This window comes from Nomascus leucogenys, chromosome 15 (genome assembly GCF_006542625.1).
Source record: "Nomascus leucogenys isolate Asia chromosome 15, Asia_NLE_v1, whole genome shotgun sequence".
Lineage (NCBI taxonomy): Eukaryota > Metazoa > Chordata > Mammalia > Primates > Hylobatidae > Nomascus > Nomascus leucogenys.
The window spans coordinates 91,888,360-91,904,179 of NC_044395.1; the positions used below are offsets into that span (position 1 = coordinate 91,888,360).

At 34.3% G+C, this 15,820-nt stretch overlaps 1 protein-coding gene across 6 annotated transcripts in view; it reads right to left on the bottom strand.

Moving 5' to 3' along the window:
- Nucleotides 1-15,820, bottom strand: part of IMMP1L (inner mitochondrial membrane peptidase subunit 1) — a 98,837-nt gene that overhangs the window by 46,651 nt on the left and 36,366 nt on the right. For all 6 annotated transcript variants that reach the window (XR_004033572.1, XR_004033571.1, XM_030828770.1 and 3 more), the window contains 2 exons: nucleotides 4,968-5,101; nucleotides 2,427-2,515 (listed from right to left, as the gene is read on the bottom strand). Coding sequence is in view for 4 of the 6 variants with exons in the window: in XM_030828770.1 (XP_030684630.1) it covers nucleotides 2,427-2,515; nucleotides 4,968-5,072 (194 nt within the window). In the remaining 2 variants the exon portion in view is untranslated. The remainder of the gene's footprint in view (nucleotides 1-2,426; nucleotides 2,516-4,967; nucleotides 5,102-15,820) is intronic.

Genomic DNA, 15,820 nt, shown 5'->3' on the forward strand with positions numbered 1-15,820 from the left:
TTCTGGTAGTCTAACTAGATATATGCATAGCGTTTAGATCAAAATACATATCCCTTGGATTCTTAACTCCTTCAAATAGTTTTAAAAGGAAGCTTATTAAAAATTTTCTCATTTATATTTATAAACATCCTTATTATTCTACTACACAGTAAGCTTTTGAAAACTAGTGTCAATTATCTCATTGATCTTAACATTCTCTATAATGTATGGTACATCTTATAAATTAGGTGCTCACTACTATTTGTTGAAAGAATAAGCAGTAGTAAAAATCTGACTGTCTCAAGGTTGAGTGTTCTGTGCAGTTGACTGAAGAGACATCCATGTGCTTTAGATACTAGATATGCAAACTTTTATTCTTGCCTAAATGAAAGATTATTTTACATTTAGAAACAGGCAGCCAACAACAGGACACCTTGCCAGGGGTCAAAGATTCCCCTGAAATCTTGAGTTCTGTGCTGTGGGTAAAAGAAAGAGAATACTCAGGACAGTAATATTTCTTAAGTAAAAGTTACCAGCTGGCTACCTTGGCTCTAAAAGTTACTTTGGTATATCTCATAAATGCCAGATTTTGAGCTGTCCTGTAACCTGGATGAATAGGGTACAAAATAAGATCCTCAAAGAATCTGAATTCATTTACTGAATGTAGTTATTTCTTTCACTTATCTGAATGCAACGAGTAATTTTTTTAAAAATATCAAGCTGTGTATTCAAAAACTATTCAGCCAACAAGTTCAGCTCCTCATTCAGAATGCCCAAGGATTATTGTGAATAAAATTATGTCACTGGCATGGAACACAGATGCTTGGTTTCATGCTACGGTGAGGCTAGGTCTCCAGTTAATTCAAAGGCTATATAAGGATAATTTGATATAAGTTAAAAAGAAAAGGGAGCAACAACACAATCTATTATATAAGTTTTATTTTATAATTCCTATATCTACAATTAAGTATATAGAAGTTGTTACGGGTAAAAGATTTGAAGAAGAATTACCTAGGGAGCATGCCAAACCATACAGGTTGACCAGGGGAGTTTCTATCTGTAGAATCTAAGGCTGGTGAAAGATCAGTAAATGTGAAGAAATGTATTCTTAACAATTTTCAGTAATGTGAAATAGGTTATAGCAAAGGTGAATAGTGAAAGAGAAGTGCCTAAACCTGCTTAATATGCCATAAACTAAACACTAGCTCAAGGGAATCAAATTTGTAGCTTACTGAAATGAAAGCAGGCATAGATTTTTTTCAGAACTATAAAAAACAAATGGACTCAAAATTTTAGGGTATCAGAGAGGTGCTCTTTAGAAAATATATTAAATTATTAATACTTGACATTCATTTGGAAGAAATCATTCTCATAGAGTTAATTGGAATAAAGGGTATCGCAAGGATTGGAACCACCATTTGAAATAGGATTTTTTTTTATTTTTTAGTGAGATGGAGTCTTGCTCTGTCACCCAGGCTGGAGTGCAGTGGCACGATCTCAGCTCACTGCAACCTCCATCTCCCAGGTTCAAGCAATTCTCCTGCCTCAGCCTTCCGTGAAATAGGACTTTAAAAGGTTTAGTGACAAACAATATTTGCCCAGTTATTCAACTTGACATAATTAATCAGGAGACTCATAATATATACAATTCCTGGTTCTCAGCCATATACAATGATGTAATCTAAAAATCATCAAATGGGTTGGGCACAGTTGCTCACACCTGTAATCCCAACACTTTGGGAGGCTGAGGTGAGCAGATTGCTTGAGCTCAGGAGTTTGAGAGCAGCCTGGGCAACAGGGCGAAACCCAGTCTCTACAAAAACTACAACAATTATCTGGGCACAGTGAGTATACACCTGTAGTCACAGCTACTTGGGAGACTGAGCGGAAGGATCACTGGAGCCCAGGAGGTTGAGGCTGCAGGGAGCTGAGATCGTGTCACTGCACTCCAGAACTGGGAGCCAGAGCAAGACCTCATCTCAAAAAATGTATATCAGAAAATTAAAAAAAATAAAAACCATCAAATGGTCATCATAGACTATATGTAAAGATAGCAATCAATAGAACTACAGGATTATTTTTAAAATTAAAGAACAAAAACATTGATTTTGATCTGTAATGTAATCCCTAAGTTCCCAGTTCTTAACTCAAAACATTCTAAAGCCTAATTAAAAAAGTTAAGCTTACATGTATATTGTAAGGGACTGCTAATTATTTTTCAAAATGATGCAAGAGATACAATGACCCAAGAGACTGCATATGTTTGAGAAACTATTAAAATTTCTCAAACTGAAAGAAAATATTTGACTCAAAATTTTATCTAGCTGGTTATTAATATGTTTATTTATGAAAGAGTTTTTAAAGATAAAGTTAAGGAACTGCAGAAAAGACATGATGTGTGTGTATATTTTCACTGTAAATTTAATATATCCATGACAGAAATTTACCTTTGGATACCATAAAAATGTCGACTAAGATTTTCTGCAAAGACGATATCTGAATTTTGAATTGTAGGCTCCATTGATGGTCCAGAACACTGAAAAGAGAGGTAATCTGTAATCTAAATTCAAAATATCTTTAAATTTAACATAAATCATTTAAGCAAGCTTAAAAGAAAGAAAATCAAGCAAATGTTCTTAAAGCTTGGGGGATGATTCATGAAAATTTGGCAGTTCTCAAATAAGTTCAACTCTAGAGTAGCCACTAAGTCTGGAAATATAGACAAATACATTATAAATGGATTATTGCTTTCACATTATAATGCCTGAATAAAACAATATTATCTATGTTTCCAAATTTAGGCCACCCTATAGAATGTCAGTTCTGTGAAGGCAGAGATCTCTCTCATGTTCCCAGCTATATAACCAAAGCCAAGAACAATGTTTGGTACAAAATTGATAAACCATACATATTGGTTGAAAGAATGGGAGAATAATACATTTTCTTATTACTATCAGATATAATCCAGTGAACATGATGATGATTTACTAAATGGTATTATACTATTCTCAATGAGCTTATGCTCATCTTCCTCTTCCAAGAGAATAGCTTACTCATTTCATGGGGATGCAACTTAAATTTTTTACTGAGAAATACTAGCATGATGAGATGGACTTTAAAGATTTTCATGGCCAGGCATGGTGGCTCACATCTGTAATCCCAAAACTTTGGAAGAATGACTTGAGGCCAGGAGTTTAAGACCAAACCTGGCAACCTAAAGAGACCCCATCTTTACAATGAAGCAATTAAAGATTTTCCTATTTGTATGTCTCAAAACAATAATCTTGATATATACAGGTTGAGTGCCCCTAATAAAAAATCTGAAATCTTAAATGCTCTAAAATCTGAAATGTTTTAAGTGTCTACATGACACCACAAATGGTAAATTCCATACCTGACCCCATGTGATGCATCATAGCCAACATGCAGTCAAAATTTTTGTTTCATGTACAAAATTCTTTAAAACAGTGTATAACATTACCTTCAGGCTATGCATACAAGGTACATATGAAATATAAATGAATTTTGTATTCAGACTTGGGTCCCATCCCCAAAATATCTCATTATGTATATGCAAATGTTCCAAAATCCAAAAAAATCTAAAATCCGTAACACGTCTGGTCCCAAGCATTTCAGGTAAGGGACACTCAACCTCTACCTCAGAATCAGAAAAAATTATCATCACCACTTTAAAAATCTAAATACGACAGTCTCTATTTACTCTACTTGTAAATAAAACTTTTTACTCAAAAGTTCCTACTCAGGCAGAAATAAGAGGAAACACAATTACAGTTTGTTTGCTACCTTGGAAGTACCAATCTAACTTACAAAAAAATCAAGAAGGCAAGTTTCAGCCAGGTACAGTGGCTCATACCTACAATCCCAGAACTTTGGGAGGCCAAGGTGGGCAGATCACTTGAGGCCAGTAGTTCGTGCACAGCCTGGCCAACAGGGTGAAACGCCATCTCTACTAAAAATACAAAAATTAGCCAGGCACGGTGATGTGCACCTGTAGTCCTAGCTACTTGGGAGGCTGATGCACGAGAATTGTTTTGAGCCCAGCAGGCAGAGGCTGCAGTAAACTGAGATCACTTGATTGCACTCCAGCCCAGGCAACAGAGCAAGACCCTGTCTCCAAAAAAAAAAAAGAAGGGAAATTTCAGTTAAATATATATATTTCCATTACTCCACCTTAACTGGAGGTTACGTGACTGTCAATCTGATAAAGTAAACCTAATTTAAAAAAAAAAAACAGTAATAACAACAATAAAAAAATTGACTGGCTGGTCAATCAATTTATTCTTTCATTTACACAACAAAAGGCTTGAATCAAAAGCCACAGTTTGTAGTTTCCCAATACAGTATTAAGAAAAAGTATTAGTTGGGGATAGGGAGCAACTTTAACATTTTAATATAGACATTAGGCAGAATAATCTGTCTTAATTACAGATTATTAATTTGTTTTAATTACAGTTAAACATGGTGGTTATGAGCTGGAATTTTGAAAACTGGACAAATATGTGTTGAAATTTCAAGTTACTTACTAACTGTGGGACCTGGAACAAGTAAATTACTTAAGCTTTCTCAGTTCATTTCCTCATGTGTATAATGGATTACTAATAAGTATCTCAAAGAAGTGTAAAACATTAAATGAGTTAGTAAGTGTAAAACATCAAACATATCCGGAAACACAGTAAATAGGATTCAATAAATGGTAACGACTATTGTTATACTATTCAAAAGGACCTTTTGTGCCCATTAGAAACAGAATACAGAAAATATTTAAGTAATGTTCCTTATATCTTCTATCAGTGCCAATTCAAACACACTCTCTTATTATTCCAATATTTAGAAAGATTTTGTTTTAACTTTCACATTTTATTCATTAAATTAATAACCTCAACTATAATAAAAGGAAAAACACATTTTCCTTCCATTTGAAAAAAAGTATATATTTAAGATGAATATTCTTGAACATAAAAACTTACCATGACAACACCACCAACGTACTCAAAAGCACAATGAGCTATACAGCCATATTGAATAGTATAGCCAACAAGTCGAAAGGTTTTCCCCAGAACACCACGAAGCATAGTTCTATGTAGACTCTGCCACCATTGGCCTGATGGTAAATTTCAAAAAGTTTCATGATCAATACTATTTAAAAACACTTAAGAAATAACTCTATTGTAAAATATTTTACAATCACCCAAAATGTACTAAGTGCCTAATACAATTTGGTGCAGGAAAGCAAGAGTTTATTATCAGTTCTACTAATGATATTTTAAATGGCAAATTGTAGCCACTAAATATTTTGATTTACCAAAGTTTATATTCAAATGCCACTGGGTCTATACATGAATTATATAATTAATAGATTATAAACTAGTCTGTCCCCTTCCATGTCTTGGTTATTTCTTCTATTAAGGCAGATGCTTAAAAAAGATAGTAACTCTTTCAAAGGACTAATAGAGGTTCCTTGCTATATATTACTTCTTGCCATGTAATAGGAAATAATGGAGAAATCACAAGAATAGGAATATGGAGATTCAAGTTTCACATTGGTTATTTTACTAACTTGTATAATCTTCAACAAATTACTTAACCCTTCTGGGGCCTAGTAGAAATAATCTCTCATAGAATGATTCTTAGAATCAAATTCAGCAACATATGTCAAAGTACTTTATAAAAAGATATATTCATTTGTGAGCTATTAACTATTGATGTAACAAAAGGAACACATAAATACTATGAAACAACAGCATAAAGAATAATTTAAAGATTTTTTAAAGCTATATAAAATTTTAAAATATTGTTCATCTAAAATATTTCTAATATCTGTCCTTTCCTATTTAACTGTTACAACTATGTATCATGCATTTCTTAACTAATAGCCTAACTTTTAGGCCTAGGCTACAATATACTGTTCTCAGATTAAATTTATTAAAATATATCGATAATAATATGTAACATCTGCTTAACATGTCAAGATTTACATATAATACCTCTGTAAGATAGATATTATTACCATCCTCAATTTATAGACAAGAAAAAAAAAGCCTAAGAGTAGTAAAGTAACTTGCTTATTATCATCACAAAGTTGGCAAAGGATGAAGCCAGTAATAAAAGGTCTCCCAAAAAAGAAAAGCCCAGCATCAGATGGCTTTACCTCTGAATTCTACCAAACATAAAAAAAAGAACCAACACCAGTTCTTCTCAAACTATTCCAAAAAACTGGAAATCGAGGGAATTCTTCCTAATTAATTCTACCAGGTCAGCATTGCCCTAATGTCCAAACCAGACGCAGGAAAAGAGAAACTATAGGCCAAAATCCCCAATGAGCTCAGATGCAACAATCCTCAACAAAATACTAGCAAACCAAACCCAACAACGCATTAAAGAGATAATACACCACGATCAGATGGGATTTATCCCAGGGATGCAAGGATGGTTCAACACATGCCAATCAAACAGTGTGATATAGCACATCAACAGAATGAAGAACAAAAACCATACAATGATCTCAATAGATGCAGAAAAAGCATTTGATAAATTTCAACATCACTTCATGACACAAACTCTCAAGAAATTAGGCAAAGAAGGAACATACATCAAAACAATAAAAGGCAATATATGACAAACCCACAGCTAATATCATACTTAATTGGGGAAAAGCTGAAAGCCTGCCCTCTAAGATCTGGAACAAGACACGGATGCCAACTTTCACCGCTCTTACTCAACATAGTAATGGAAGTCCCAGCCATAGCAATTAGGCAAAATAAAGAAATAAAGGGCATCCAAATTGAAAAAGAGGAAGTAACTATCCTGGTTATGGATGACATGATCTTATATATAGAAAAACCTAAAGACTTCACCAAAAATACTTTTAGAACTGATAAATGAATCCAATATAGTTGCAGGATACAAAGTCAACATACAAAAATTAGTAGCATTTTGTTCACCAGGAATGATCTAGCTGAATAAGAAATCAATGGGATCAATAAAGCAATCCCATCTAAAATAGCTATAAAACATTAAAAATATAAATAGGAATAAATTCACCCAAGGGGGTGAAAGACCTCTACAATGAAAACTACAAAAACACTGAAAGAATTGAAGAGGATATAAAAAATAAAAATGGAAAGACAGCCCATACTCATGGATTGGAAGAATTAATGTTGTTAAAATGACCATACTACCGAATGTGATCTAAAGATTCAATGCAATCTCTATCAATATACCAAAGTCATTTTTCACAGAATTAGAAACAATCCGAAAATTCATACAGAACCACAAGACCCCAAATAACCAAAGCAATATTGAGCAAAATGAATAAAGCTGATGGTATTACACTACCTGACTTTAAAATACACTACAAAGCTATAGTAACCAAAACAGCATGGTATTAGTATAAAAACACATAGACCAATGGGATACAATAGAAATAAATCCATGTATCTACAGCCAACTGATTTTTGACAAGGTGCCAGGAACATACACTGGAGAAAGGACATCTCTTCAATAAATAGTGCTGGAAAATTTGGATATCCACATGCAGAAGGACAAAACTAGTCCCCATATCTCTAACCATATACAAAAATCAACTTAAAATAAATTACAGACTTATAAATAAGATCAAACTATAATACTATAGGGGAAACACTTCAAGACATTGGTCTAGGCAAAGATTTTATGGCTAAGAAATCAAAAGAACAGGCAAGAAAAAACAAAAATAGACAAATGGGATTTAAACTAAAAAGCTTCTGCACAGCAATGAAAATAACAAAGTAAAAAGACAACATGTTGAATGGGAGAAAATATTTGCAAACTATGCATCTGACATGGACTAATATCTAGAATATACAAGGAACTCAACAGCAAAAAAACAACCCAATTAAAAAGTGGGCAAATGATCTGAATAGACATTTTTTAAAAGAAAACATACAAATGGCCAACAAATATTTAAAAAAAAGCTCAACATCACTAATCTTCAGGGAAATGCAAGTCAAAACTATAATCAAGTATCATCTTACCACAGATTGATTATTATCAAAAAAGACAAAGAAAGTGCTGGCAAGGATGTGGAGAAAAGAAAATTCATATACCCTGTTAGTGGGAATGTAAATTAGTACAGTCATGGAAAACAGTGTGGAGGTTTCTTTGAAAACTCTAAAGAGAATCAAAAAATAATTCTCGCAATTCTGCTACTGGGTATTAATCCGAAAGAAAGGAAATCAGTATATCAAAGGGATACATGCATCCTCATGTTTATTGCAGCTTAGCTACTATTCCCAATAGCTAAGACACAGAATCAACCAAAATATCCATCAACAGATGAATGGATAAAGAAAACATGCTATACATACACAATAGAATACTATTCAGCCACAAGGAGAATGAAATCCTGTTATTCAAGGCAACATGAATGACCCTGGGGCACATTATGTTAAGAGAAATAAATCTGGCACAGGAAGAAAAATACCTTAAGTTTTCACTCATCTGTGGGAGCTTTAAAAAAATATTGAGCCTATGGAAGTATAGTATAGAATTATAGGTATCAGAGGCTGGGAAGAGGAGGTAGGAGGGGAGAATGAGGAGAAGTTGGTTAATGGACACAAAATTACAGCTAGATAGGAGGAATGAGTTACTGCCTTCTGCAGCACTGTTGGATGAATACAGTTAACTATAATTTATTGTGTATTTTCAAAAAGGTATAAGAAGATCTTTAATGTTCACAACATAAAGAAATGATGTGTTTGAGGTGATGACTATGCTAATTACCCTGATTTGATCAAATCAGGCCATTTGTATGTTTTATTTTATACTGCATACATGTAACAAAATATCACTGTATCCCATTACTACATACAATTATTACATACCAACTAAATATAAAAGGAAAAACATTGAAAGTGAATCTAGAATATATCTTAGTAGTTGTTGGTTGTAGTATTTTATGTATATTTCAGATAGTAAAAGTGAGCAAATATTTAAGTCATTTCTCACTGTGAGAAAAAGAAGCAACAAATATGGAAAGGGATCTTAAGGATGAATTTGAATTATCAAAACAAATTTACTTAAATAAACATGTATATAATTGTCTGTTTGCCTATAAAAAAATGTCATCCTAGCTCTGTCCACTGTGAAAAGGCCATTGTAAGAAGCAATGACATTACAGTAATTATGAGCACACTTAGTGCCCACATTTTTGGTTTCTAAGTATCATTCTCCACCAGAGCAGAACAGTCAGTGCTCAAAGACTGGAGCAAACAAAGGAACCATTCTGAGGGGTCATCCAATAGCCAAATGTGGGACAATATAAGCCTAAAAATCATAACAGTAATTGATAATACATTAAATTTGGGACAACATAAGCCTAAAAATAGTAACAGTAACTGATAATACATTAAATTAAAAATGAAATTTTAAAAAAGATGCACGTGTTGGGAATAGGGAAAGTTCTTCATCAAAACATGACAGCTAATAAATGCAGAAGGAATGGTAAAATTATCACCAGTGTAATAACTGACTCAGACAAGGGCCATTGATACATGCTAAAATATACTGGGTGAAACATTGTTGGTCAACAAGATAGTTGAAAAGTATCAAAGTAGATTTTTTTTTTTTTTTTTTTTTTTTTTGCAAAGGGAACAAGGTATCTTTACAATGGGAAGATCTGGTAAATACTAACTTAACAAAATGACTAAATTTAGCAGCATACTGATACCATGTAGCATCTTACCAATGGAATGATAAGTACATCATCATCTGTGTACCATTCTTGCCAAAAATGTGTAACCTAAATCTGATCATGAATAATCAAAACACATCCATATTGCAGACATTCAACAAGAAAACCAGCTTGAACATTTAAAAAATATAAATTTAATGAAAGGAAAAATTATACTAAAAGTACTATTTTCAATTACAAGAAAATAGAAGGACATGACAACCAAACACAATATGAAATCTTGAATTGGATCCTGGAGCAAAAGGAAAAAGAAAGCTATAAAAGACATGGGGACAACTGGGTAAATATGAATATTGTACATAAAAATATATCACTGTTTCAGTGTTAAATTTCTTAACAATATCATGCTATACAGGAGAATGACCTTGTTCATAGGAGATAAACAAGGAATTATTTTGAGAAAAATGCTATGACTGCAACTTCCTTTCATATGGTTCACTTCTACTGCTAATAATCATGTATACAGAGAGATGTAGACAAATTGATACACACACATATATACACACATACGGATATATTACATATGGAGATAGAACGCTAATGTGGCAAATGTTCATTGTTAAATCCAAGTGAAGTGTATACAAATGTGCATTGCACTATTTTTTTCAGGTTTTTTTGTAGAATAAAACTTCTAAAAAACAAACACTTGGGGAGAAAAGGGTGACTTCATTCATTCAACAAATATTTATTGAGCTACTACTATGTGCCAGATACTGTGTTCAGCTCTGGGAATACAATAGTGAACATGATGCCTTCTCTCATACAGCTTATAGTATAGTGGGGCAGATATCATACATACACAAAGTAAACAAATAAATACATAAATACATTAAGTAATTTCTGTAAAGAAAAATATAGTAAAGTGATAGAGAATAATGGATGAGGCATGCTTTCTTTAGGATGAATCAGAAAAGATTTCTCTAATGAAAATGCCATTAAAGATAATGCTGCATTTAACTTTCTGAAGAACGGCCAAACTGTTTTCCAAAGTAGTTGCACCATTGTACATTTTTACTAGTAATGCATAAGGTTTCCAATTTCTCCATATCCTTGCCAACATTTGTTACCATCCATGTTTTGATTGTAGCCATCCCAGTGTGTATGAATCTCATTGTGGCTTTGATTTGCATTTCCTTAACAACAAAATATTCATAAGCACCTCTTTCATGTGTTTATTGATCATTTGTATATCTTCTTTGAAAAATGTCTACTCAAACACTTTGCCCATTTAAAAAATTGGGCTACTATAATTTTTAGTTTAATTCAATCAAAGATTATAAGCATGCTATAAAATAGTACTAAATGATTGCATTCAATCAAAGCACATTATAAAATAGAATCAAATGACTGAAAGCCAAGAGAAAAAAAAATACAAAACAGAAAGAGAGCAACAGGTGATTCAGGTATTGCACTTAACATATGAACACTTTAAAATAACCATGATTAACATTCAAAAAAACGGAAGGAAAGATAAAAGTTCAGCAGTGATCTAAAATCTATTAAAAATCAAATGGAAATTATACACAACACAATACTACAAAATAAAATATAACTAAAATTAATGCATTACATGAATATACCGGCAGACTCTGCCTACTAGGCTCAGCCTAACAGAAGACAAGCGAACTGGAATGCAAGTTGGGAGAAAGTAATAAGACTGAATGACAAAGACGAAAGCAGGTAGACAATCCAGGAGAAACAGTATTAATATAATCAGAGACCTAAAGAGGAAGAACAGAGAATAGGACAGAAGCAATATTTTGAAGAAATACTGGTAGATAACTTTCCAAATTGATGAAAGACCGTAACTCACAAACTCAAGAAATTCTACGAACCATGAACAGGATACACACAAAACACACAGCTACATCTAGGCACAGTAGAGTCAAGATGCTGAAAAAGACAATGAGAAAAGTTTAAAATTGGTCAGAAATTTACCTTTTCAAAGAAACAATTTTGTCTGTTCAACAAAATGGAATGGCTACCTTTACATAAGAAATAATTAAAACCAGAATAAAATAAAATGGCATTTTTAAAGTATGAAAATCACCAAACTATAATTCTATGTCTGATGAAAATATACCTCAAAAGCTAAAGAAAAAAATAAAAACACTTTCAGAAAACAAGTTTTGCGAATGTTTTTGCCAGCACAACTGTAATAAAATATATGCTAACAGGAATAATTCAGACAAAAACAAAATGTTATCAGATAGAATTTGGGAAATGGGCCAGGTGTGGTGGCTCATGCCTGTAATCCAACACTTTGGGAGGCCAAGGTGGGCAGATCACCTGATGTCGGGAGTTCAAGAGCAGCCTAACCAACAAGGATAAACCCCGTTTCTACTAAAAATACAAAATTAGCCAGGTGTGGCAGCACATGCCTATAATCCCAGCTGCTCAGGAGGCTGAGGCAGGAGAATTGCTTGAACCCAGGAGGCGGAGGTTGCAGTGAGCCGAGATAGCGCTATTGCACTCCAGCCTTGGCAACAAGAGCGAAACTCCATCTCAAAAAACAAAAACAAACAAACAAACAAAAAGAATCAGGCAAATCCAAGAAGGAAGGAAGAGAACTGAAGAGTACATACATATATATTTGGATAAAGATACTGATGCTGTTTAAGACAATAACAAAAATGTTTTACAGGACATAAAACATATATAAAAAAGAACACTAAAAAATAGAACTATCATATGATCCAGCAATTCCACTACTGGGTCTATATCCAAGAGAAAGGAAATTAGTATGTTGAAGAGATGTCTGCACTCCTATGTTTATTGCAGCACTATTCAGAATAGCCAAGATATGGAATCAACTTACATGTCCAACAGATGAATGAATACAGAAAATGTGGTATATATACACAATGGAATACTATTCAGCCACAAAAACCAATGAAATCCTGTCAAACAAGGCAACATGTATGAGCCTGGAGGACAATTATGTTAGTGAAATAAGCCAGGCATAGAAAGACAAATATCGTATGTTCTCACTCATACATAAAAGCTAAAAAAGTTGATTTCACAGGAGGAGATAGAATAGTGATTACTAGAGGCTGGAAAGTGTGAGGCATGATAAGGAGGGACTGGCTAACAGACGCAAAATTACAGCTATATAGGAGAAATAAGTTCTACTGTTCTATTGCACTGCCAGGTGACTATAGTTAACAATAATTTAGTGCATATTTTCAAAGAGCTATAAGACTTTTAATATTCCCAACACAGAAATGATAAATGTTTGAGGTGATAGATGTTAATTACTCTGATTTGATCATTATACATTGTACATACGTATCAAAATCATACTGTACCATAAGTGTATACAATTATTGTTAAAGAAAAATCTCCCAGTGAGAAACCTGTTTGGATAAGGCCCTAGACCTCAATGAAGGCGTTAACCCGTGGATCTTTCTCCCTCTCCTTCCCTCTGAAGTGTTCCCTGACCTCCGTGTATGGCCTCCAGGTATGTCATGTATCCAGGACCTGTAAGTAATAAAACCATTATTTCTATCTTGTGTCTCTCCTAATCATTGAAGGAGTGCTTTCCATCTTAAAGATGCTAAATTAAAATATATATATTTAGATGCTAAATTATATATATATATATATATATATATATATCTTCAATTTAAAAAAACAGGGCAATAGAGAATGGGATCAAACAAAGGCCAACAGATTGGGTTTTGATAGAAGTATAGGTACTTCCTCCAATGTAATAAAAGGGAAGAAAAATATGGGTTAACATACTGGTAGTTTTGTCAGTTTGATGGTAGAAAAATAAGGGAGCTCTTGCCTCTTGTTTTTATTTACTCTTTCTTATGAGCTGATGTCATGAGCTGAGACTGGGAACTTTTGGCACAAAGCGAACTGGTAAACAGAACTGGTTACAGATGTACTAGTATTCTATTGGTGCCAACAAATTACCATAAACTTTGTTAGTGGCTTCAAACAACACAAATTTATAATCTTACAGTTGATAGGTCAGAAGTCTAACGTAGGTACCACTGGGCTAAAAAATCAAGACGGTTTCTTTCTAAAGGCTTTAGGGAAGAATCCATTTCCTTGCCTTTCCCAACTTCTGGAAGCACTAACATTCCTTTACTCATAGCCCCTTTGTTCAATCTCAAAGCCTTTAATCTCCCTAGCCATTATTCCATGGTCACTTCTTCCTCTGTCTCTCTCTCTCTCCTGCCTCCTTTTTACTCTTTTAAGGACCCTGATGATTACACTGAGCCCAACTAGATAATTCACAATGATCTCAAAGTCCTTAATTTAATCACACCGGTGAAGTCTCTTTTGCCATGTAAGGCAACATATTCAAAGGTTCTGGGGATTAGGATGCAGACATCTTTGGAGGGCCATTATTCTACTTACCACACCAGGATACAGAACATTAAACTAGTAATTACTAAACTGTGGTTCCTCAGACCAGCATCAATATGGCATCATCTTGAAATTGATTTGGTCAAATACAAGATTTATTAGAATCAGAAACTTAGGAAGCGTTGTTCAGCAATCCGTATTTTAACAAGTCCTCCAAGTGACTGCTCTAAACTCTCAGTGACCAAAGGCCATTGCCAGCCTTGGGCAGCCCTATTTATCCAGTCATTTACTACTATGTGTTGTATAACTTACCATGTACCATGTGTGCTGTGAAAAAATCTGGGAAGCTTGGGCATCAAAAAATTCAGAATCTGTTACTTTTTTAATTCCCTATCATATTAACATTAAAAAACTGAGTCATTAATGTAGAGAACCAATTTCTTTAAAGGGGAACCTATATATTCTTTCAAATAATTAATAGGAAAGCTAGGGAAAAACTGAAAAGCAGCATAAAAATTGTGACTGTCATACAGCAAAAGAAGTATAGGAGGATCCTCCCCAGAAATCTTTTAAGAGCCTCTTCATTACTTTACATATATTAACTCATTTAATCCTTAAAACAACCCTATGAGAACTTAGATATCTCTTTTATTTTTATTTTTATTTTTTTTTTTGAGATGGAGTCTCGCTCTGTTGCCCAGGCTGGAGTGCAGTGGCACAATCTCAGCTCACTGCAATCTCCGCCTCCCAGGTTCACATCATTCTCCTGCCTCAGCCTCCCAAGTAGCTGGGACTACAGGTGCACGCCACCTCGCATGGCTAATTTTTTGTTTTTGTTTTTGTTGTTGTTGTTTGTTTGTTTGAGACGGAGTCTCGCTCTGTTGCCCAGGCTGGAGTGCAGTGGCCCAATCTCGGCTCACTGCAAGCTCTGCCTCCCAGGTTCATGCCATTCTCCTCTCTCAGCCTCACAGGTAGCTGGGACTACAGGCACCTGCCACTACGCATGGCTAATTTTTTGTATTTTTACTAGAGATGGGGTTTCACCATGTTAGCCAGGATGGTCTCGATCTCCTGACCTCATGATCTGCCTGCCTTGACCTCCCAAAGTGCTGGGATTACAGGCGTGAGCCACTGCGCCCGGCCATTTTTTATATTTTTAGTAGAGACAGGATTTCACCATGTTAGCCAGGATGGTCTTCATCTCCTGACTCGTGATCCACCCGCCTCAGCCTCCCAAAGTGCTGGGATTACAGGCATGAGCCACTGCGCCCAGCCCCTTAGATATCTCATTTTACAGATAAAGAAACTGAGGAGCAGAGAGATGAAGGAACTATTCAAAGTCATGCAGCTCATTAGAGGCCAGGCCAGAATTCAAAATGAAGCTGTGTAGGTCCAACATCCAATACTACACTATATTGCCTCTCAATTTAAATGAAAAAAATTTTTGGATACTATAAAATAGGCATCTGGGAATAGAGACACATAGGAAAGATAGAGGTAGGACTGATGTTAAAACCAGCTAAAAAGATTGAGGAGAGTGAACCTTAGAAGCTGAAAAGAAATTGAAAAGAAATTAGAGATTCCTCCATCTTTAGAAATTTCTGGGCATAGGCATCCAATTCTAAAATTCTGATTTGGTTCCAATCACTTAAGTAGACTTAGAGTAATTTCAGAATACCCAAAGTCACAAGGAAGTTGTCCACCTGATTGTTCAGGTCTGAAATTCCTTTGAAAAGGGAAAGCATTTCATTTCAGAAATAGGAAAAATAT